The 24,253-nt window shown below is 45.0% G+C and overlaps 1 protein-coding gene, 1 non-coding gene and 1 pseudogene across 2 annotated transcripts; 1 reads left to right on the forward strand and 2 right to left on the reverse strand.

The window, feature by feature from the left end:
• Positions 1 to 200: 200 nt before the first annotated feature.
• On the reverse strand, positions 201 to 2,451 carry LOC133917706 (ABC transporter F family member 4-like; annotated as a pseudogene).
• Positions 2,452 to 13,981: 11,530 nt separating this feature from the next.
• On the forward strand, positions 13,982 to 14,120 carry LOC133920263 (small nucleolar RNA Z247). The gene has a single exon (XR_009910077.1). It is a non-coding gene; the product is annotated as a small nucleolar RNA Z247 (small nucleolar RNA).
• Positions 14,121 to 20,495: 6,375 nt separating this feature from the next.
• On the reverse strand, positions 20,496 to 21,077 carry LOC133918086 (uncharacterized mitochondrial protein AtMg00810-like). Its single transcript, XM_062361843.1, has one exon. The coding sequence runs from the start codon at positions 21,075 to 21,077 to the stop codon at positions 20,496 to 20,498; it is 582 nt and encodes a 193-aa protein (XP_062217827.1).
• Positions 21,078 to 24,253: the final 3,176 nt, after the last annotated feature.

Genomic DNA, 24,253 nt, shown 5'->3' on the forward strand with positions numbered 1-24,253 from the left:
ATTTTTAATGACTATCTCTTGGTAAAAAATTGATAAAAATTAGATGATGTCAAAATATTTTCATAACAAATTCACTACTATCATTTTCATATACTATATCCTAATAGTTTTGTATATATTAATAATCAAAATTTTAAAATTTAACTGCACGCAGTCTAGAACGACATCTATTTTAGAATAGATGTAGTAATACACCCTTGCACAACCATAGATTAATCTAACAACGGAAGCACGTTCCACATGATGACATTAGCAACAGCGCAGATTACAGCGAAAATGTTTCGAGCAAGGTAAACGTAAGAAAGCTAAAACAAGTCTAGATGGGAGATAGTATTCCTCCAGTCCCCTCGTTTCTGCAACAAGAAAGCACGAAACCTGAAAGAGGAGCTACCGTCAACGAAAAGCAGCTTAAGTTGGCAGCTATCAGAGTGCCGAATACATCTGGGGCATGGGAGTCAGTCCTTGGCCATCTCCTTCCTGATGTCCTCCAGGAGGTCATCCCTGTATTCGGCGAACGAGCCGCCGTATGTCCTCACCATGCCATCCTGCACGACCCACACCTCGCTCCTATGTTCGTCATCACAGACTCGAGTTATCAACTTCGAGTCATGGCTGATGATCACCACGCCTCCAGCGAACTCGTCCAACGCGTCAGCCAGCGCATCGATGCTCTGCATGTCAAGGTTGTTAGTGGGCTCGTCCAGCAGCAGGACGTGCGGTCCCCCCAGCGCGATGGAGGTGAGGACGACACGGGCCTTCTGGCCACCCGACAGCTTATCGATCAGAGTGAGGTGATTCTCTTTGGGCAGCCCAAACTTGCCGAGCATGGCACGGGCCTCCCCTGGCTTGCTCTCAAGGTGAGGGTGCCTCTCCAGGAGATACTGCACGGCGCTCTTGTCCTTTGGCAGCGAGTCACAGAAGTGCTGCGAGTAGAGCCCGATCCTCAGCTTGTGGCTCCTCCTCGCCTCGCCTTCCGTGGGCACAAGCTCACCAGCAAGAAGCTTGAGAAGGGTGGACTTCCCTTACCCATTGGGCCCGACGACAGCAACACGCTGTCCCATGGCAACGTCGGCGTCAACATCAGACAGCTTGAAGCCGTTGTAGCTGAACCCTGCGCCAGTGAGCCGTAGGAGGGGCCGTCCAGGGAGCTCCGTGGGCACCGCAAAGTGGAACTCGACGCTGTAGTCATGCCACTTCTTTGGTGCCTTCTTCCCACCCTTCCGAGCTGCCTTCACCAGCCTCTCGCGCTCCTTCATGGCCTTGACCTTCTTCTGCTCGTAGCTGCCCACAAAGGCGTCAAAGTTGCCGCGGTAGGCGTGCAGCTTCTTGTCTTGCAGATGCACGATCCCGTCGCACACGGCATTGAGGAAGCCCTCCTCGTGACTCGTGAGAGACAACAATGAGGGTGCTCTTGCACTGCGCGGAGAGGTACTCCTCCAGCCACAGCACGGCCTGGAGGTCCAGGTGGTTCGTGGGCTCGTCCAGCAGCAGGAGCGTTGGCTGCACGAAGAGAGCGCCGGCTAGCGCGATGCGCTTGATCCAGCCGCCGCTGAAGGTGCTGGCGGGTCTGGCCTGCTTTGCCTGATCGAAGCCCAGTCCCGCGAGGATCTTGGACGCGCGCGCCAGGGCGGACTCCCAGCCCCGGAGGGTGAGCTCGTGGTACACCTCGGACAGCCGGCCGTTGCCAATGCAAGCGTCGCCTGAGGCCTCGAGCTCGTCCCGCTCGGCGAGCAGCTTGGAGAGCTCCTCGTCGGCCGCGAGCACCACCTGGATCACCGGGCGGTGGTCCTTGCTGTTGTCCTCCTGCACCACGAGCATCACGCGGGTATTCCGCGGCACCGGGAGTTTCCTCCAGTTGAGGAGCTTGAGCAGGGTGGATTTGCCCTTGCCGTTGGGTCCGACGAGGCCGTAGCGCCGCCCGTGCGAGACCCTCAGCGAAGCGCCCTCCAGCAGCGTCACGCCCCCCACGGACACATCGAAGTCCTCGACAACGATGTCCTTGGCGTTGGCGTCGGAGGCGTCGGTGGCAGTCAGGACGCGCCCGCCGATGGTGACGATGTAGGCGTCAGGGTCGTCCCATAGCGCCGCGGCCGCTTCCCGCGCCGCGGCCGCAGCGCGCTCCGCCGCCTCGAGCTTGCGCCTCTCCTCCTTCTTCACCTCCTTGCGAGAAGACGCGGCGATGTTGACGTCGACCGAGGCGAGTGACACCCTAGGCTTGGCAGCGTGCTCCTGCACGTCGTCGTCGTCGTCGTCGGAAGGGGGCAGATCGATCGCCGCTAGGTACGACGAGGGCTGGTAGGTCTTGGTAGGCCTCGATCTGGCCTTGGAAACCAGCGGCGCGCCGGAAGACTTCGGCTTGACGGCGGTGAGGGAGCGGGCTGGCTGATCCTTGAGCACCATGATTGGCTCCTTGGCGGCGGAGGACCTCACATTTTCCATTGCGGCGGCGGAACGAGCAGAGGAACGCGCTGGCGCCTGTAGGAGTTGGAGACGAGGTGAACCGCGACGGAATCGAGACGGGGAAGGTGAGGTTGCAGATTGGGTAGAGAGAGGAGGAGAGCTCCGCTTTTAATGACGAGAGGAGCTGACGGGTCCGCCCTGACTCCGAGTCCGCCGGGAGAATTCTCGGAAACCCTAACGGCGAGTTTTTATATATATACTTTTCGATTAAAATTTTAAATAAATAGACTCCTCGTAGCAACATTTGTAAAAATAGACATCTACCGCTCTTTGAAATGGCTCACGACAATATTTGCAAAAATAGACGTCTACCAGCTAGCCCTTTCAGAGAGCGGTAAGGAGTGTGGGGAGTTCCCGCGCTCGCCACCTTTACCGCCCTCTGAGATGACGGTTACATCCCTTGCCGCCCTCTCAGGGAACGGTTAGGAAGCCAGCCTCGCCCCGCTCCCCTCCTCCCTCCTCTATATAAGCTAATAAATTAAGAGAAAATCCTTATTTTATTCCGAAAAAAGAGAAAAGGAGAGAAGAGGAGAGGAGAGGGAAACAGCGCGATGAAGTCCTACTGTTTTCGATCGACGGATTTTGAAGGGCATTTTTCAGTAAATTTTTTTATACTCATGTTGTTATTAGTAAGTAAAGTACCACTAGATATAGGATTTAGCGGTATGACCTAGGGTTTATGGTTTAGAAAATATTGTATTTTGTAGTATATTATCAATATTAATTATGACATGGTAGGATAGCCATTAGATGTATAATAATATTTATAGTATGGTAGTTTTGAACATCTAGATTGTACAGAATAATGATGTAAGTAATAATTGTAGATCAGTTTGCTTAGGGGCAATATTGAAGAACCTATTGTTAGGCGATAATCGGTGTTGGTAATTTTTTTAAGTTTCGATAATCAGAAATATAGTTTGCCGGTCTTAACATTGGATATATTTTTGGATGTTTTCAGAGATGGCAGATAAATTATATTTTCAGATATATTATGGTGAAGATCAAATTAGTTATGGTCATAACGTTGTAGATCTCTCTGGGTTTCGGCGTGTCGTCAAGGGTCTAAGTAAAGCCAATGAGAGGACTATTGTGTGTGTGTGCAAGTGACTGATGCGTCATTTTCAACTAGATCCGTAGCAACATGATCTTAAACTGAGAGTTATCCTAAGCTGTGCTAATCAAGGCTACTTTGGCGAGCTCGTCCCGATCAATGCGACTTCTACTTAGAGGCAGTATGTAGATATATCATGTGACTATGGGCTCCTTCTGGTTTTGTTAGCTGAGGCGTACCAGAAGGATCCAACAGAGATAAACTCTGTGGAAGCAGTAGCAGAAATAAGTCAGACAATGGTAGATGAATCAGATCCAGTAAATATCGGGGCCAGACAAGATATTGGGGATATGCCTGAGATGCAACCGAGGGGTGTAGCCGATGAGGGGGGCACATCCCTAGCATAATTAAAGAGATGGAGTTGGAGGATCAAGAGCTGGAGGAAGCCGTTGCTAATGAGGATTCATCCGACGAGGAGGGAAATGCTCCTGTTCCTGCAGAGTGGAGGAATCAGAAATTTTCGAAGCTGGTGGTTAGTGAGGCTGATCGGACACCGTTGGAGTATCATGAGAATGAGGTGTCTCAGGGTGCTATGTACCCTACTAAGGAGTCTGTTATTGATGCAGTTAAATTCTGGTCGCTGTCTCTTCGGAGGCAGTTCAAGGTTGTGAGGTCGAGTAAAAAGGAGTACGATGTGAAGTGTTTGGTGCCTGAATGTCCTTAGCGGGTGCACGCATTCAGGGGGAAGTGGGCTACGGATTACTTCACAAAGTAGACCGAAGTCGTTCCTTTGAAGAACATGACACACAAAGAGGTAATTAAGTTTATTTTGGAACATATTATTCATATATTCGGTATCCCGCAAACTTTAACTGCAAATCAAGGTTCTTCTTTTGTTTCTCATCAAGTGCATGAGCTTGCCGAATCACTTAGAATTAAGCTTCTCAGTTCTTCACCATATTATGCTCAGGCTAATGGACAAGCCGAGTCTAGCAATAAAACTTTGATTAAGCTTATAAAGAAGAAGATAGAAGAACATCCAAAAAGGTGGCATGAGATTGTGAGTGAAGCATTATGGGCTCATCGTATATCTAAGCATAGTGCTACTAAGGTTACTCCTTACGAGTTAGTATATGGACAAGAGGCTGTGTTTACCCGTTGAGGTAAATCTTGGCGCATTGAGAGTGACACGATAAAATGATTTGTCGACCGTTGATTATTATAATGCAATGATGGATAGAGTAGATGACCTCGATGATGAAAGGCTTAAGGCTTTGAGAGAAACTGAAAAAGACAAGTTGAGAGTAGCTAGAGCCTACAATAAGAAAGTAAAAGCAAAATCGTTTCAAATAGGGGATTTAGTTTGGAAGATGATTTTACCTATTGGGTCAAAAAATAATAAATTCGGGAAGTGGTCTCCTAGTTGGGAAGATCCTTTTAAAGTTGCAGAAATTGTGCCTGGGAATTCATACATGCTGCAATATGTACAAGGAGACAAGATGCCTCGCGCTATCAATGGAAAATACTTGAAGAAATACTATCCGTGCTTTTGGCATGATGCTTGAGAAGGTAAATATATATGGCCGATATAATTTATTATTGTCCTAAGATATATCATTGTACATGGCCGGTGTGATTATCATCACCCTTAGAACGCGCACATATGGCTGATATGTTGTTTGTATCGCTCTAAGTCATAACTTAGAGTAGAAAATGAAATATTCATGATTATCCTATGTAAAAATGTTTTTCTGTGCGCAAGCTTTGCCAGAAAAAACAAGGAGGCATGTATTGATAGCAAAAAATGGCATGGCCAATTTTTTTTTTTTTTTTGACCGGATGGTCCGGTGATCAATTCCATATCATCGCCGGACTATCCGGTGCTTATAGTTCGATTTTGGCTAGGAGACATACTCTCTAGAAAAAATAGTCCGGTGAGGTATTCATTAAACGTCGGACTATCCGGTGAGAAGAAGGTTTTTAGCTGAAAAGATGTTTTCTGATGAAAATTATCCGGTGCGGTTTTTTAATGATCGCCGGATTATCCGGTGAGTCGAAGTTTAAATGTGCGCCGAAAACATGCTCTCTGCAAGAATTTGTCCGGTGATTCTTCCGGTGAGACACTGGACTATCCGGTGCTTATAGCCTAACTTGCACAGAGGAAATTGCTCTCTACAAATATTAGTCTGGTGATGTCATTAGGTATACACCGGAACATCCGGTGCGTGCAGATGCGTTTTCTTGTCAAAATTTGCTCTTTGCAAATATTGGTCCAGTGCATACTCCGATGAGTATAAATGTGACGTCGGAATATCTGGTGTGTGCAAAACCGAGTCTTAGGTTTCGGCCAGATGAACTCGCCGGATGGTCCGGTGTTCTGGAGTTTGAGCGCACCGGACCATCCGGTGTTCAGTTCGAAACTGAATCGAAGTAGATTCGTGGATTTGTTCAGATCTCTTTCGCGATTTTGACCGAACAGTGCATGTTTAGGATGGGAATAGAGTCCTACTTCGATTCATTAGGGTCAAGAACATACCCCTCCTTATAAATAGTTGAGTAGAGACCGATTGCATATCCATCAGTCAATCGTATCTATTGTATCAACTTTTTGTTTTGCCTTTATTTTTCTGCAATTTAAGTTTAGTTATTCGCTGCTATTTCGAATCTTTGTGGTTCAGATGGTAGTTCTTTATTGATTTGCTTGTAAATCATCCGGGTGGCGATCTCCAAGATTATCGGTTGAAATATTTACTTGTTTGCTTGTAAACGTCACGGACCCGTGGTGGCGAGATATAACCCAATTCCATGTCAACAAGATCCTAATCCACTTGTCCACGTTCTGCCTTCTCTATTGTATGCTCTTCTTGACCTCCGCTTATCGCCAGCTGTGGAGCCGCGAGTCGATCGGAACGCCGCCTCGCATCGACGTCCAAAACGCGCCCAAGCCAGTGGTGATTGCGCCCACGACGTGTCTGTCGCGGCTCTGCATCTGTCACTCCCGAAGTCATCCTCGACTCCGGCCACCGCCTCCACCTCACAGAGTTGCAGTGAGCTCCGAAATCCCTCTCTTTGTCTCCCTTCCGCTTAGGGTAGCCATAGGACCTACTAGAGCACGCGCGTGTATGACGGCCATGTTCCGCTTTGTATTTTGTTGCGCCGCTCATCGCCGGCTACCGTGAAGCATGTTTAGGCGCGTTCCTTTGGTGGTTCAGTTTTGCCGTGACCTCCTACACCTTTTGCCTGAGCATGTTGATAAATTTAGGCCCTGGAATCCCTACTCCACCGTGCAAATGGTTTCTGCCGCCGCGCAGCCTCGTCGCCAGCCGACGTACTTGCTTGCCTACCATCGAGTGGTTGTGCGTGAGTTTGAGTTTGAGGGTGTGATGCTATAGTGGTGCTCCTCGCTACATTTCCTGGCATGTACTCTTATTTCCCCATGCGCCACCATGTAACCTCGCTCTGGCGACAGCCATGGAGCTGCTCCGCCGCGAGTCCTATGTCTGTAAGCCCATGGCTGAGTTCGCCATAGCTTGTAGGTGCTTTAGGTGTAGAACCCGGGCTTGATATGTTGCAGGAGCCGTCGTCGGCAAGTACTCCGGCGACCCATACCGTCCCGCAGCTCGGGATAGGATTCAATCCCCATTCTCCGTCGCCTCTGCCCGAGTGAAGATACAGCGGGCCCAAGGACCCCACCTTCCAGTGTTGGTAGCCGAGCCAGCTCACCCGCCTCCTTTTCCACGAGCTCGGTGTATGTAGACCAAAGACCTAGAGCCCATGATCCTTTATGCTATAGACCCAGTCCATCCTGTTTCCTCTCTCTATCAGTCTATGGGCCCACCTGTCAGGTCTATGTATCCCACTAAATCCGAGAAAATCAGGAAAAAGAGAAGAAAGGGAATACTCCCTGGAATTTTCATAAATCAATTAAACCTTTATAAATTCAAATTAAATAAAAAAATGTGAAACCAACTCCATTAGTTTTCTAAATTATAATCTATCCAATAAAAATATGTTTATTTGTATTTGGTGTTCTTTGAGTCTCCCATTTGAATTTAAATTCCCTTTTTAGTTTTGCTTATTTTTTCTCTGTAATTCACGTTACGTAGACCAAGAATGAGTTGACAAAGATCTGGAAGATCTGGAAGAGTATCAAGGCATGCCCTTTTAATCCCTTGATCATATTCATCCTATGTTTTTGCGTATTGAATAGTATTTGCAACTGTTTTAATTTTATTTACAGTTATTGATTGATTAGCCCTTGATTGCATGACCTAATTGATTGAGCCAATGCCTTGATTGATTACCTGTTTATATCCTTGTGCCCCCATGATCTTAGTATGTCTTCATGCTTAGGATTATTTTATGCTTATAGAAATGCTTAGCAATGCTGCATTGAGATACTGCTTACTTTTATGTACCATCACATGTTCCTTTATGCTTTGTATCTATGATGGTTTGTATCTCTTAGTTGTGTGTGTTAGGTGGGAAAAATGGTAAAATTGTTTTGGAGGGGATGAGGCGAGAGGTACCTTGGATATTGTGCTGGGGAACTACCAGAGCAGTTCCTATGTGAGCATATTTGTGGTGGATACGAGTGTGTTGAGTGGAGATGTTGAAGGTGCTTGCCTCAGCCAATTAAGGACTGAGTCTCTGTGTCGTATACAGTCCCTGTGCCAAATCGTACTAACCACAAGCCTTGTATGCAACGAGGCTTAGATGACTGACCGGTTAGGGGGAGTATGAATACTATTGGAGTTAGGGTATGTGACAGAAGTGAGGTATTGTCCTTCTGGGAGGGGAGTCCACTAGCCTTTACCTTGCAAGGGGGTCGAGTGGTCACCGAACACTACTGCAGGGTCCCAGAGCCGAATCTTAGAATTCAGGTGGGATGATCCAGACCTGTTAGGTAGGATAGTACTTTCCCCTAGTCGGAGAGTCGCTATGTTATGGATTCCCTGTCACCAGGATCCCTTGGGTGATGTTGGGGCCATTTTCGTGTGGGTCCAGATGTATAAGCTCCGTAGAGTCTTAATCTATATGTATAGTCATTTCTACGGTTATGGACATGCTTAGGAGCTATCCACATTGACTAGCTTTTGGGGGGGAAGGTACTTCTGATTCTGTAGAGTTAGAGTGTATTTCGATTCCGTCTATGAGCCGTGTGGAGTATGGAGGTGTTGACCTGACTTGGTGTGGAGCGTAGTGGCTCCAACTAAGATGTGTTAATCACACAATTACCTTTTTCAAAACAAAACGGGTTTCTATCTTCTCATATTTTGGTTTTCAAAACATTAGGATTGCTAAACCCACTTTTCTGCAAATTAACATATACAGCCAAACTCCTTGATTCATCCAATGCATGTAGAATACACTAGTGCTTTGAGTAAGGCATGCTGAGTACCTTGTGTACTCATATATTACACTTATATTTTGGATTTAGATGACAAGCCAGACTACAGCTTCATGGACGAATACTTTGAAGACTAGAAGGAGGGTTGCGACCGACCGCTGAGTTTCCAGTGCATGAGTCGCTACATAGTTTCCGCTGTCGTGATGTTTTTCTTTTAGACCGAGGGCATTTATGTACTTGGCCTTTGTGCCTTCATGATGTAATAATGAGGAACAATGTACTCTATTTATGTAATCTCGTTTAATGTATGGGAATGATGTTATCTGTGACAATGGTTGTACGTGTCAACCTTATCCTGGGACTGACACAGAGGTACAGAGTTCCTAGATTATAGGTAAGGAATCCGGGGGCATTACAACAACAAAAAGCACTAGCCAAGTGAGCCATTCTCTGATCTGAGATACTAATAGGCATAATACTTGATTTTGCATAATTTACCTTGAGACCAGCGGCCTAAGTAAAGGCATTGAGCAATACCTTGAGGCACATGAGTTGCCTAGTATAAGCTTTGTTGACTATGAGATTTGTCATTTTTATTTCTCCTCCTACAGGTTGTGTTTTAGGTCCAAATTTTATGGAAAGACAGAGGAAATCAAACCCTATGTCAAGAAAAGAGAATTTTCCGTGGCTATTTTCATAGGTTGGGAGCATCTTATACAGGTTTGACACTTAGATATGGAAATTATAATAATAGTGACAAAAAGTTCTGAAGTTTTTTTTTCTAACGTAGAGTATGATATTATCTATCAGGCCAAAAATTTGAATTTAAATTTCACATAGAGAAAAAAAAGAATATGATTAGGGGTGAATTGAGAATCTGATTAGGGGTGAATTGATCTAGTTCAAAATAGTTTGGGGGGATAGATTGAGAAGAAATATTATTTGGAGGGTTAAACGGACAAATCAAATAGTTGAGGGTAGTGAAATGGACTTCTTAAAAAAAATTGAATTTCCTCCTCATCACTCGACTTGCAATTTCAGTCGATAGAGCACCGCCTAAGTTAGGGGAGGGGGGTTTCTTTTGGCGGGGTTTCGTGTGTTACCGGGCTTAGAAGGAAGCTTCGCGAAGCAGGCTTGCCCCGCGGTGGAGGTGTGTTGCCAGTGCCGGGGCAAACGAGCACGAAAACGAGTGGTTAGCGCGGCTCCAGCATTGGGGACACCGCTGGAGTTGGCAATAGGAGGACATGGCGGAGTGCGTGTTGTGCCAGCGTGACTAAGAAGAAGAACATAGTATGGACTTATTGAAGGTTGAAGAAAAGCAGATGGCCGTCCGATCACAATCGGGTGGTTGATATCCATCGACTGAGAGGTGTCCACCTTTTAGGCGCTTCATAATTAGCACCTAAATAAAGGGAGAAATAGGGGAATAATGGGCAGCAGCCAAGGCCCACGCTCGCTCCTAATGGGTCGTCCTCTCAGGAGTGGCTGTATACGCTCAAAAGAGGTGGTTATGCTACAGAGGGATGGTGATATCGATGAAGATGTTAGTCATAGAATCAAAGTCGGATGAATGAAATGGTATCAAGCTTCTGGCATTCTCTATGATAAGAGGGTGCCACAAAAGCTGAAAGGTAAGTTTTATAGGACGGTAATTCTACTCGTGGTGCTGTATGGCGCCGAATGTTCGCCAACTAAAAGCGACATATCCAGCAGTTAAGTGTAGCAGAGATACGTATGTTGCGATGGATTTATGGCCATACAAGAAAGGATCAGATCCAAAATAATGATATATGTGATAGGGTTGGGGTAGCGTCAATTGAAGAAAAGCTTGTTTAACATCGGTTGAGATGGTTTGAAGATATCCAACGGAGACCTCTAGAGTCACCTGTGTATAACGGAATACTGAGACATGTTGATAATGTGAAGAGATGAAGGGGTCGACCAAATCTAATATGGGAGGAGTTTGTAAGAGAGATTTGAATGAATGGAATATCTCCAAAGAACTATCAACGGATAGAAGCGCGTGAAAGTTAGCAATCCACGTGTTAGAACCATTATCTATGCATCAGTCTCATTATACTGTTATTACTTTTATTTTTTTTACTATTACTAGTACCTTTATTATCATTATTATTTTCTTATCATTTTTTTAGTTGTATCTTGTGGGTTTTATCTCTAGTCTATCCTAACTTGTTTGGGATAAAGATTATTGTTGTTGTTGTATTTGATCCTTAGAACATTTACTTGTTTCCCTACCATTGCCTAAAATCGTCAAACTGTTGTGAATCAATCACTCAGCATTATAAGAATGGTAGATACATTTAAGAAGAGCCGTTGCCATTTTTGCTTCCTACTTGATCACTTCCATCAAACGTTCTATCCATCTTATACCCATCTATCCACCCACCTTCTAGATAAAGCTCCTCTGCTGTTTTTCGTGAAAAGATATGCCATGAATGCATCTGTCACTAGGGACACATTTGCAATCCTTTGAACATTTACTTTTCTCCCTACCATTGCCTAAAATTGTCATCCTGTTGTGAATCAATCTCGCAGCATTATAAGCACTATAGATACATCTAAGAAGAGCCGCTGCCATTTTTTTACTTCCCACTGGATCACTTACATTAAGTGTGCTATCCCTATTTTGCCCATCTATCCACCCACTTGTAGGTAAATATCCTCTGTTGTTTTCCTAAAAAGACGTGAACACAACCATTCACTGAACCTTGCCATTGATGTTTAATTTTGTTGTGCATATTTGCCTGCTCACCTGATTTTGCATTTTTGCAGTAATAGCTTGTGGAAAAAAGTTAGTTGCTTTGTGTATAAGTTATCCTTAAACTATACCAATTTGCAATATTTTTTCTCGCCACGTTAATTTTGTGTCTTAACATTATACGTTTGACCGAGCTTTGGAGAAAGCAGTTCTGTATGCTGTTGGAAATACACTTGTCTGTGATAAACTTGACGAAGCTAAAACCTTAAGTTAGAGTGGTGAAAGGTATAAAGGTAAGTGCCTATATCTTCTGCATATTCTGAATCAGCTTTTTTCTTGTTTGTTTATTTTTATGCTTACTGTGCTATCTTGTGTATGTATTTAGTTGTCACTGTCGATGGGATTCTGCTGACTAAATCTGGCACGTTGACGAAAGTGGTGGAATGGAAGCTAGATCAAACAAATGGGATGACAGTAGAATAGAATGTCTGTATTGCCCTATTTCCTTATTACATATAGACAGATGTGGGCTATTTGGTGATATGTCTTGCTGGTTCTTCATGTAATTTGTGCTGCAGCTTTAAAGAAGTAGAAAAATCAGCTGGAGTCTGAAATGTCAGAACTTGGGTCCCCCAGGGAGTTGTAGAGAAAGGAGCTTGCCATATCTGAGAAAATAACTGGACTTGAGAAAAAGCTGCATTACTTGAATGTTGAACAGGTAGGTTGATACTTTGACTAATAAACCAAATAATGATTAATGTTTTTTTCTCATCTAAATGGATAACTGTTAATCTTAGATCTGCCCCAAGATGTGAGCTCTGAAAGAAAGTACTTTAACCTATGGTGGAGGCTATTTCATAGAGGGCAGGCTAGTCGTTGTTTATTTAACTTACTTTTTTCGCTTCTTTTTTCTTTCTGGGTTTATACAGCTCTTTGGTCTTGACAAAAAAAATTAGTATGGCTCTTAGATATTGTTCCCTGTTAAAAGAAAAAAGAAAAAGTCCGCTTTTATGAACTATCGCGTTTGTCTTATTTTAACATCCAACTGCAAAACCGTGTAACTCACACTCCGAACTATCAAATCCGGTTCAATGTATACCCCAAGCTCGTTTTCGATGGCATGACAGCGGTATTGAAGGCTGGGCCCACCTAACAGTGCCACATAGGTATTGACATATCCTTCTCCCATTCTGACATGTGGTCCCATCGTTCCTCTCTCTTATCTCTTTCCTCTTCCTTCCTCCTTGCGGCCAAATTAGGCCAGATGCCGGACCACCGCTCGTGGATGCCAGGCACCTCTACTTCCTTCCGTCGTGCTGCCATTGTTGTGCTTTGTGGAGCTTGGTCATGGGGGCTCCGACCATGGGAGACAAGGAGAAGGGGTGCACTGCACTCACCTTGCTTTGGACGAGCTCAAAGTGTGTCCTGCTTGGTCGGAGAAGGCTCGGAGTGGTGGGGCTCGTCGGGGAGGATGATGAAGGGGTGGCTGGTCTTGGGGAAGATGGATGGCGTGCACGAGCTCCGGTCAACGAAGTAGCTCAGGGAGGTGGTGGAGAAGCTCGCCGTGTTGGAATACAAGGTATATTTGTGTACGTGTTGCATACGGCTGCAGATTGTGCACCGTTGTCTTGAGTCCTGACGATAGATATCCTCATGTGTTAGATATTAAAGATCACCTAGAGATAAGATTCTATATCTAGGATAGTTTATTTCCCAGTTAGTTTATTCGATCCCTGCAATCCAGGAGGTCGTACGTTGTCAGGTCTCCCTCTGTAAACGCCAAGGTAGAGGCTGTTTCTACCTCATATAAACACGTACCCGGTGACAGACGAAGTCATCGCTTACCACAAACTTCACATGGTAATCAGAGCCTTTGCCTTTACCCCGCTAGATCGCATCTGAAGGTCCGCCATGGCTGCTTCGTCCTCGAGTGCAGCAGCCATGAATCCGTTGCTTGGCCACCCGATGACAGAGAAGCTCGGCAAGACCAACCACGCTCTCTGGAAGGCACAGATCAGTGCTACCATACGTGGGGCTCGGCTCCAAGGATATCTCACCGGTGCTGCAAAGGCGCCGGAAACCGGAGATTGCTACCATGGCGGATGGGAAGACGGTGAAAACGCCGAACCCAGCGTATGAAGATTGGGAGGCCTCGGACCAACAGGTCTTGGGGTACATCCTTTCGTCCTTAACACGGGACGTCTTGACGCAAGTCGCTGCGTGCAAAACCGCAGCCGAGGCGTGGAGTACGATTGAATAGATATATTCGTCGCATACTCGAGCGAGGTCGGTGAACACTCGCATTGCTCTCGCTACGACGCAGAAGGGCAACATGACAATCACTGAGTATGTTGCAAAGATGAAGGCTCTTGGCGATGAGATGGCTGCCGGTGGTCGGCCACTCGACGACGAAGAGATGGTCCAGTATATCATTACTGGCCTAGATGAGGACTTCAGCCCCATCGTCTCCGCCATATGCGCCAGGATCGAGCCGATCACAGTCGGTGAGTTGTATTCACAACTTCTCAATTTTGAGACACGGCAGGAACTCTACCGAGGTGGCACACAGGGCGGCTCTGCCAATGCCGCCAATCGTGGTCGAGGTACCATGCGCGGAGGTGGCACCAGCACACATGGCAACGGCTTTGGCGGCAGAGGCGCACAACAGCAGCAGCGTGGGCGTGGCCGCGGCAATGGAGGCCGTGGTCGCGGACGCAATGGAGGCACCGACAACCATCCTGTCTACCAAGTTTGCTCCAAGCGAGGTCATATTGCTATTGATTGTTGGCATAGATATGATGAAAATTACGTTACAGATCAGAAACAAGTTGCCATCGCCACAAACTCCTATGGAGTAGACTCAAACTAGTACATAGATACCGGTGCTACCGATCACATCACTGGAGAGTTGGAGAAACTTACTATCAAGGAAAAATACAACGGCGGAGATCAGATCCACACAGCTAGTGGAGCAGGTATGGATATTAGTCATATTGGTCATACTACTGTTCATACCCCCAATCGTGATATTCATCTTAAAAATGTTCTTTATGTTCCACAAGCCAAAAAGAATCTTGTTTCTGTTCACCGTCTAGCCGCTGATAATTGTGCTTTCCTTGAGCTCTACCCTGATTTCTTTTCTATTAAGGATCAGGTCACCAGGAACACGCTTCTTAGAGGGAGGTCTCGAAACGGGCTCTATCCTCTTCCCAGAGCATCCATCAAGCAAGCCTATGGCGCCTACAAAATCCCTTTCTCTCGGTGGCATGGGCGGTTAGGTCATCCCTCTCACTCCATTGTCAAACAAGTAGTCACTAAAAATAATCTCCCTTGCTTAGAAGAGTCTGTTAGTGAGTCAGTCTGTAATGCTTGTCAGCAAGCAAAGAGTCATCAGTTGCCCTATCCTACCTCATATAGTGTGTCTACTGTTCCTTTGGAACTCGTTTTCTCTGATGTTTGGGGTCCTGCTCCTGAGTCTGTAGGGAGAAAGAAATACTATGTGAGCTTTTATTGATGATTTCAGTAAATTTACCTGGATCTATTTGTTGAAGCATAAATCTGATGTTTTCCAGAAATTTCAGACTCTAGTAGAAAGGATGTTTAATAGAAAAATTCTTACTATGCAGACTGACTGGGGAGGAGAGTATCAGAAACTCAATTCCTTTTTCTCAAAAATTGGCATTACACATCATGTTTCTTGTCTTCATACACATCAACAAAATGGGTCTGCTGAGAGAAAGCATCGCCACATAGTTGAAGTTGGTCTCTCCCTTCTATCTCATGCTGCTATGCCCTTGAAATTCTGGGATGAAGCTTTCCTAGCCGCCACATATCTCATCAACCGTGTGCCTAGCAAAACCATTCAAAATGTCTCGCCTTTGGAACGTCTATTTCATCAAAAACCTGACTACAACTGTTTGAGAATCTTTGGGTGTGAATGCTGGCCTCACTTGCACCCATATAATTCCCATAAACTTCAGTTCCGATCCAAGAGATGTGTTTTTCTTGGTTTCAGTGATATGCACAAAGGTTTTAAGTGTTTAGATGTTTCTTCTGGCCGTATATATATATATATATATATATATATATATATATCAAGAGATGTAATCTTTGATGAAAATGTGTTTCCTTTCTCTGAGCTACATCCAAATGCCGGGGCTAGGCTTCGATCAGAAATTTTACTCCTATCCCCTAACCTTGTTGATCGCACCTCTTCTGGTCATGGGGGTGAACAAGATGTTGATCATATGACTGATAGTCCATTACCTTCTAATTTATCTGTGCCTAATGCTACTGACATTCTTTGTGAAGAAAACAATACAGAACCTGGAAGTTCAGTGCAGGAAACAATGGGGGGTCAGGCATCGATTCACACGGCGGCAACCGATGCTGATCTCTGTCCTGCTGTGCAAATCACTCAGGGTTCTGCGCCGGTGGTATTAGGAGACGACGGTCCTGCTGATGTCGCTATCAATGATGCTGCTCCGCAAGGCTCCAGTGCCGATGACAGCAGCACGTTGAGGGAGACAATGGGACCTGCAGCGGCAGTGGCTAATCAGTTGGTCTCCAGGCCGAGGACTCGTCTTCAAAGTGGTATTCGCAAAGAGAAGGTATATACTGATGGCACTATTAGATATAGTTGTTTCACTTCTACTGGAGAACCATCTAATCATATTGAGGCTTTGGGAGATGAAAATTGGAAAAATGCTATGGCAGTAGAGTATGATGCTTTGATGAAAAATAAAACCTGGCACCTAGTTCCACCTAAAACAGGACAAAATGTCATAGGATGTAAGTGGGTGTACAAAGTTAAAAGGAAGTCGGATGGTACTTTAGACAGATATAAATCTCGTTTAGTAGCTAAAGGATTTAAACAGAGATATGGGATAGATTATGAAGACACTTTCAGTCCAGTAGTTAAGGCAGCTACAATTAGAATTATTCTGTCTATTGCTGTATCTAGAGGTTGGAATCTTAGGCAACTGGATGTTCAAAATGCCTTTTTACATGGGTTATTAGAGGAAGAAGTTTACATGCAGCAATCTCCTGGCTTTGAAGTTTCATCCAAACCGACACATGTATGCAAGCTAGATAAAGCTTTGTATGGTCTGAAGCAGGCCCCAAGAGCTTGGTATTCTCGTTTGAGTAAGAAACTCCATGAACTTGGCTTTCAGTCCTCCAAGGCAGATAGTTCTCTGTTCTACTTTAACAAGGGAGGTGTTACAATCTTTGTATTGGTTTATGTTGATGATATAATTGTGGCAAGTTCTACAGAAAAGGGGACCATAGCTCTATTGGAGGACCTAAAGGAAGAATTTGCGCTCAAGGATCTTGGTGATCTTCACTACTTCCTTGGAATTGAGGTGAATAAGGTAAACAATGGTATTGTTCTAACACAGGAAAAATATGCCAATGATTTATTGAAAAGAGTTAATATGACAAATTGTAAACCGGTTAGCACACCTCTTTCTATTAGTGAAAAGTTATCTCTTCATAAAGGTTCACCTTTGGGTCCTAATGATGCGACACAGTATAGAAGTATAGTAGGTGCTTTAGTACTTAACATTGACTAGACCAGATATATCTTTTTCTATGAATAAAGTCTGTCAGTTTCTTCATGCTCCTACTACAATCCACTGGGCAGCAGTGAAGAGAATACTTCGGTATCTAAAGCAATGCACAAGGTTGGGACTTAAAATACATAGATGTTCAGAGACCCTTGTCAGTGGGTTTTCAGATGCAGACTGGGCAGGTAATATTGATGACAGAAGATCCTACTGGAGGATTTGCAGTTTTTCTAGGTTCAAACCTTGTGTCATGGAGTGCCCGTAAGCAGGCTACAGTGTCGAGGTCCAGTACAGAAGCTGAGTATAAAGCAGTTGCTAATGCCACAGCTGAGATCATGTGGGTGCAGACTTTGCTTGCTGAGCTAGGGATTAAGGCTCCACAAGCTGCTAAATTATGGTGTGATAATATTGGTGCAAAGTATCTATCTGCTAACCCAGTTTTTCATGCTAGGACTAAACACATAGAGGTGGACTACCACTTTGTGAGAGAACGGGTATCACAGAAGCTTTTAGAAATTGAGTTTGTTCCTTCAGGAGATCAAGTTGTTGATGGCTTCACGAAGGCTTTGTCTGTGCGGCTGCTACAGAACTTCAAACACAATCTCAACTTGGTAAAGTTATGATTGAGGGAGGCTGTTGGAATACAAGGTATATTTGTGTACGTGTTGCATACGGCTGCAGATTGTGCACCGTTGTCTTGAGTCCTGACGATAGATATCCTCATGTGTTAGATATTAAAGATCACCTAGAGATAAGATTCTATATCTAGGATAGTTTATTTCCCAGTTAGTTTATTCGATCCCTGCAATCCAGGAGGTCGTACGTTGTCAGGTCTCCCTCTGTAAACGCCAAGGTAGAGGCTGTTTCTACCTCATATAAACACGTACCCGGTGACAGACGAAGTCATCGCTTACCACAAACTTCACACGCCGTGGCCTCCTCCTACAGATCCAGGCAACAGCAATGGCGAGGTGAAGCTGTTGCGCTGCTGCTGTTGCCTGTTTCTCGGTGAGGGAGATAAATGAGAGAGAGAAACACAGAAACATAGAGGCAAAGAGCAGGGCCGGGTGTTTTGGCCACAGGTCGTGATGGCGCACGGCGACGGTGCGGATGGGGTCACCAAGGAGCAGAGAGGAGCAGCAGGGCGCAGGGTAACAGCATCGAGCTACCGTGGAGCACGGTTGGGAGCTGGCGCCCGTGTGCCGTGCTCCTTCTGTGCTCATTCGGGGAGAGAAGAAAGAGAAACGGAGGAGGGGCTGAACATGTATTCGGCCGAGTGCTGCGGCGTTGGGGGAAGGGTGCACGGTGAGGAGCATTTAGGTTTTGATCTCCAGGCCGCCACCGCTCTACTTCGGTGTGATGAAAGGAAGAAGAAGAAAAGAAAGAGAGAATGACATGCGGGCTCGGACTGAGGTGTGAGAAGATTGAGAGTTGACGTGTGGGTCTGGGCCCACATAACATTGCACATGTGCCAGCGTGGATTTGAAAACCGCTGCCACGTCTACCAAAAACAGCTTTGGAACATCTCGGAGTATAAATTGCACCAAGATTGATAGTTTGGGGTGTGAGTTACCCGGTTTTTCAGTTGGGGATCAAAATCGTACAAACGCGATAATTTAGGGGGTCAAAAGTGGACTTTTTCCAAAGAAAAAAATCTTTATATGGTTTTAGCTTGAGTTGCCTGGGAAGCATGAATATGCAAAAATTAATGCTACTGCGAATTATCTCCTTGTTTATTGATGGTTTTATTCACTACTTTTAGCTTAGAATATGGATCCTATGCAAACGCTATTCCCCTGTATCAGTTGCAAGCAGTCCACACTTTATTTTAATTCTAAGTAGCAACTATATTTCCTTTAGGAACTTTTCACTCTCTCTCTCTCTCTCTCTGCCATTTTCTTATCTAAAGTGAATAGGATCAGCATCTGCTGAGGCGTGTATGTTACTGTCGGTTCTATTTCTGCGTAGTGTCTATTTGTTATGATTTACAGATCATACTTTACTTCTGACTTTAGGTGTGACCTGCTGTAATGGGGGATTGCTTCTCTTTATTAAACCCTTCTTAGAATACCACCGTTTTGTTTGTTAAATAGTGAATCATTTGTGCAGAATAATCCCAGAGAGAAGCTACTCAAATTGGCATCTGAGAGGAGTAATATTAAGGAAGAGATTAATCCCAGAGAGAATGTTTTCACCTTTCACCAGTTGTTTTCATCAGGTTTGAACTGTTATTTTTGCATTGGTCACTAATTTTGTTTCTTTAGCTCGAGACCCATCTTGCTGAAAAGGAAGTAGAAGTAAGAAAGCTTGAGAAAAAGATTAATGAGATTGTGGACAAGGTGTACAGAGATTTTAGCATTTCAGTTGGTGTGAAGAACATCCATGAGTATGAAGAAAGGCAACTAAAAGATGCTCAAGCACTGCAGGAGAGGAAGCTAAGCCTAAGTAACCAAATGTCAAAATTGAAATATCAGTATGTAACAGTTAGGCAATTGACATTCTCATCTTATGTTTTATTGGTTCAGACTAAATGTTACTTTTACATGCACACACAATTTCAAGTCTATACAACATCTTGTTCTGCCGGCTTGAATATGAACAAAAGCGAGATATGCAGGCACCGATTGTGAAGTTAAAGGAGACACATGAGTCCCTAGAGAAAGAGCTGAAGGGCTTACAGGAGAGAGACTCTGGTGCTAAGGCTGAAGCAGAACAAACTTTTGAGTCAGATGGAAGAACTGAAAGCTGAGGCTGAAGGTGCACATCTGAAGCATTTTTTTTCTATTTTCTTGATAGTTCTTGGTGATCAAAAGTAGCCATAGCAGGTGACCCTTATTCCGTACATCCATGTCACATCGTGGCTTAACTTTTAAACTTAGCTCTTTCAATGCAATATTAGTTTAGCTATGCCTTCAAAACTGGCACAGCAGGGGCAGTGGATCTTGCAACTTAAAGAAACAAGGCTATGTGTAGAGAGGCAAAGGAAAGGCGCAAGCACCGCACAGTCAATAGGCCGGGATGACATTTCATATATAGTCAGTGAGGGCCTTTGGTTAGGAAGGTTTACATGAGCCTAATTAGGGGGACTAATCTAGGCAAGTTACAAGCATGCAAGGCAATGCAATAATCCCTAATGAATGTTGTACAAATTTCTCTAATACCCGCTCGTAGTCGCAGCGGGAGGATTCCGGACGCAGAGATTGGACCGAAACTCCTGAAAAAGCTATGTCGGCAGGCCTTTTGTCATTATGTCCGTGAACTGGTGGGAGGAGGGCACATGAAGCACTCGGATCTCTCCAAGAGACACCTTGTCGCGGACAAAATGAATGTCGATCTCATTGTGCTTCATGCAGCGATGTTGAACGGGATTTGTCGACATGTAGACAGCGCTGACATTGTCGCAATAGACGACAACGCTGAAGCAACAGGAACATGAAGCTCCTGCAAGAGTTGCCACACCCAACAGCACTCGGCTATGGTGTGAGCAACAGCACGATACTCGGCTTCTGCGCTCGAGCAGGACACCGTGATCTGTCTCTTGGACGACCAGGAGACGAGGTTGTCGTCGAGGTAGACGCAATAGCCAGAGGTGGAACACCGGGAGTCGGGGTAGCCTGCCCAATCGGCGTCGGAGTAGGCGGTGAGTGAAGTCACTAGGGAGACACCGTGATGAAGGCCGGAGTCGATGGTCCCCTTGACGTATCTTAATATGCGCTTGATCAACGCGAGATGGGGCTCACGCGGATCATACATAAAAAGACACACCTGCTGAACGGGATATGCCAGGTCGGGGCGAGTGAGCGTCAGGTACTGGAGAGCACCCACAATGCTGCGGTAGTCGGAAGGGTCAACCACCAGAGCACCATCATGGCCGGATAGCTTGGCATGAGTGTCCACCGGTGTCGCGGTAGGGTGGCACTCAGCCATGCCGGCACAACGCAGAAGGTCGAGGGCACACTGGCGCTGGGAGAGGAAGAGCCCAACGGAGGATCATTTAACGGAAATGCCGAGGAATTTGTGAAGATCACCAAGGTCTGTCATCGCGAACTCCGTGTGAAACATGTCGATGAGCCACCGAAGCAAGTCACTCGAGGAGACGGTGAGCACTATGTTGTCAACGTAGTGCAGTAAGTAAGCCAAGTGGGCATTGTCTCGTAGAATGAAGAGAGATGTGTCGGAAGTGGTGGTGACAAAGCCGAGGCGACGAATGTACGTGGCAAATCGCTGGTACCACACTCGGGGATCCTGCTTCAGACCATAGAGTGACTTCTGTAGAAGGCACACATGGTCAGAGTGAGCAGGGTCGATGAAGCCGGACGGTTGCTGGCAGTAGATGGTCGCATCAAGAGTGCCATGCAAGAAGGCATTCTTGACGTCGAGTTGATGTATAAGCCAAGAGCGAGACGTAGCAATGGAGAGAATAGTTCGAATGGTCGCCAGTTTGACCTCCGGACTGAACGTCTCATCGTAGTCGACGTCGTGTTGCTATGAGTACCCACGAACGACCCAACGAGCTTGGTAGAGCGCAAGACTGCCGTCGGAGTGGTACTTATGCTTAAAGATCCACTTGCCGGTGACGATGTTGGCGCCCGGTGGACACGGTACGATTTTTTATATATTTTTTAAAATTTTGTAATTTTTTTATCTATGATCTATATTTTTTTATCTCATTTATCTATTTTCTATATATTTTTAAATTTTGTAGCTATTTTTTAATTTTTTTGGGCCAACTGTGTCGAAAGGTCGGCCGTGCGCCGCCGGGCCGCTCGTGGCACCGAGCCGGCCATGCCGTCGGACCATAATCGTGTCCAGACTGGCCCGGCACGGCACAGTGGTCGACGGGTTGTGCTATGGGCCGAGGGAGAGGCACGCGGACCGGCACGGTACGGCCCGTTACAGTAGCTGGGTCATTCGGATCGAGCTATAGCAGGGTTGTGCCTAGACAGGCTCGTGCCGGCCCGGCCCAATAGGCTCGTTTGGCCATCTCTGGTCACGAGCATAGGATGGGCGAGTCACACAAAGGGGTTTGGCGTTAGACCATCCCAATTATATTCTCTTCGTTTTGTTTTCTTTATGATTCCCATCTTCATTTTTATTCCCTTTATTTCTAACTCATCTCTTACCGAAATGATTCATCTCATCCGTACTCAACGCGAACCTTATATTTCTCACTTCATCTCTGAATTCCTTGTATTTGTATCGGATCTCCTTCATTGCATGCCATCAGCAAGGTGTCTAAGTATTCCATCTTTCTTGCGCTATTCAGAGTTCCATCGCATCAACTCGGCATTCACTTTGTTAACAAATAATCGTTTCAAATGGGGGATTATAGGAAAATATCAAACCACCTTAACGGGGGTCTTTTCTTCTTTCTCTTCACCCCCATGCCATAGCTCTCGATATCATCAATGTTGCACTGGTACCGTGGTGCATTGCAAACGCGACACGCTTCTAAGTCTGCATTCTCTCCGCGAAACAACATGCAGTCGTTTCCACATACATGTATTTTCTCTACTTTCAATCCCAACGGGCAAACAACCTGCTTGTAATGGTACGTGTTTTCAGGCAACATGTTTCCCTTTGGAAGCAATTCCCTTAAGAATTCTAACAATTCATTGAAGCCCTTATCAGCCCAACAATTGCTAGCCTTCATTTGCATCAGTGTCAGCACCACATGCAACTTGTTACGCTCATCTTTACAGTTCGGGTAAACTGGTGTTTTAGAGTCATCTACCATGCTCTAGAACTTTTGATGTTGTCTTTCACTGGTGAAGTCCCCCTCCCCCTCGCGCAACATTTGTTCTATGTCGTCTTCATTGTTGCAAACAAAAGTATCACCTCCATCGTTCTCGACAAAAGTATCACCTCCATCGTTCTCGACAAAAGTATCTTCAAATGCCGACATATCAAAGTCTTCGTTAGCCGTCATATCGTTGCATCTGTCTTCTTGGATTGTTGGTTGCACTTCATGCACAACATCTTCAAGTTCACGTGCTCAATCCAACGGGTATAGCCAGCCTTGAAACCCTTACGAATCAAGTGTGCATGAATCTGCTCTATGTTTTAAGACTGCTTCTCATTCTTGCAATCGATACACGGACATCATATATAGTGATCGGTACGTTTCCTTTTTGGCTTCTTGTACGCTGCGGCAGCCCTCAAAAAAGCCTCAACGCTGTTAAAGAACTCTGGCCATCGATCATTGTACATCCATGACCGATCCATCTGCAAATCATTATAATTAAACCCATACAACTTATAATCATTAAACATTTCAAATATAGAATAAATTTATTGAATTACCTCGCATCTTGATTGGTCCCTATTTGAGGGCTTATCTCCTTCTAGTACTTGGGTCGGGTCGGGGGACCCGCCTTCCAAAGGCTATGTCTGATTGTGACCCGTGGGTGGACGTGACATCCTTACAACACAATATTCTATTAATTGTGTTAAATTCTCTACGTTGATTAATGAATAGAGGAAATTCACTGGATTATTATTTGAATTCAAGACTTTAATAAAATACGCAATCTACATACTAGAAAATTGGAGCTAGATTTTAGGGGCATTTGCAAATACCTCCCTAGTTTTTTATTTTATGCAAGGATAACACTTGAATTACAGTTCTAGTGGTAATTTTACAATTTTTTAATTGTAAATTTGTAATAACGGTTCAAGTAGTGGTAAATTTATAATTGTTCCTAGATTTTAATGTACGGACCCATATCTATTTACATGTGACTTTAATATACTCTTAAATCATCTACAATGATAAAATTACGATATTTCTCTAAATTATAGCTCAATTGGAGCTCTTGCTCCTTCCAAAATCCAACACCAAGGAACAACCACCTAAATTCAAACCTAGAGCAATCTAGCAACTAAATCCAATTAACAATAAAATGTAGATCATCTCTATACATCTAACAATGACAAAATTGTAAACTTTTTCAAAATTAGATCTCAATTGGATCTTAAAATTCATCACTGTGGAAAAAGCACCAACCATCGACCCTAGACCAATCTACCAAGTAAATCTATCTAAAAATGAAATATAGATCATCTTACTAATATTAGAGCACATTGACTCCTCAAAATTATGA

This window comes from Phragmites australis, chromosome 5 (genome assembly GCF_958298935.1).
Source record: "Phragmites australis chromosome 5, lpPhrAust1.1, whole genome shotgun sequence".
Lineage (NCBI taxonomy): Eukaryota > Viridiplantae > Streptophyta > Magnoliopsida > Poales > Poaceae > Phragmites > Phragmites australis.

What these genes read in the sequence shown, in the direction of transcription:
- LOC133918086 (XM_062361843.1), bottom strand. Translation starts at nt 21,077, where the DNA reads ATGGCTGAGTGCCACCCTACCGCGACACCGGTGGACACTCATGCCAAG.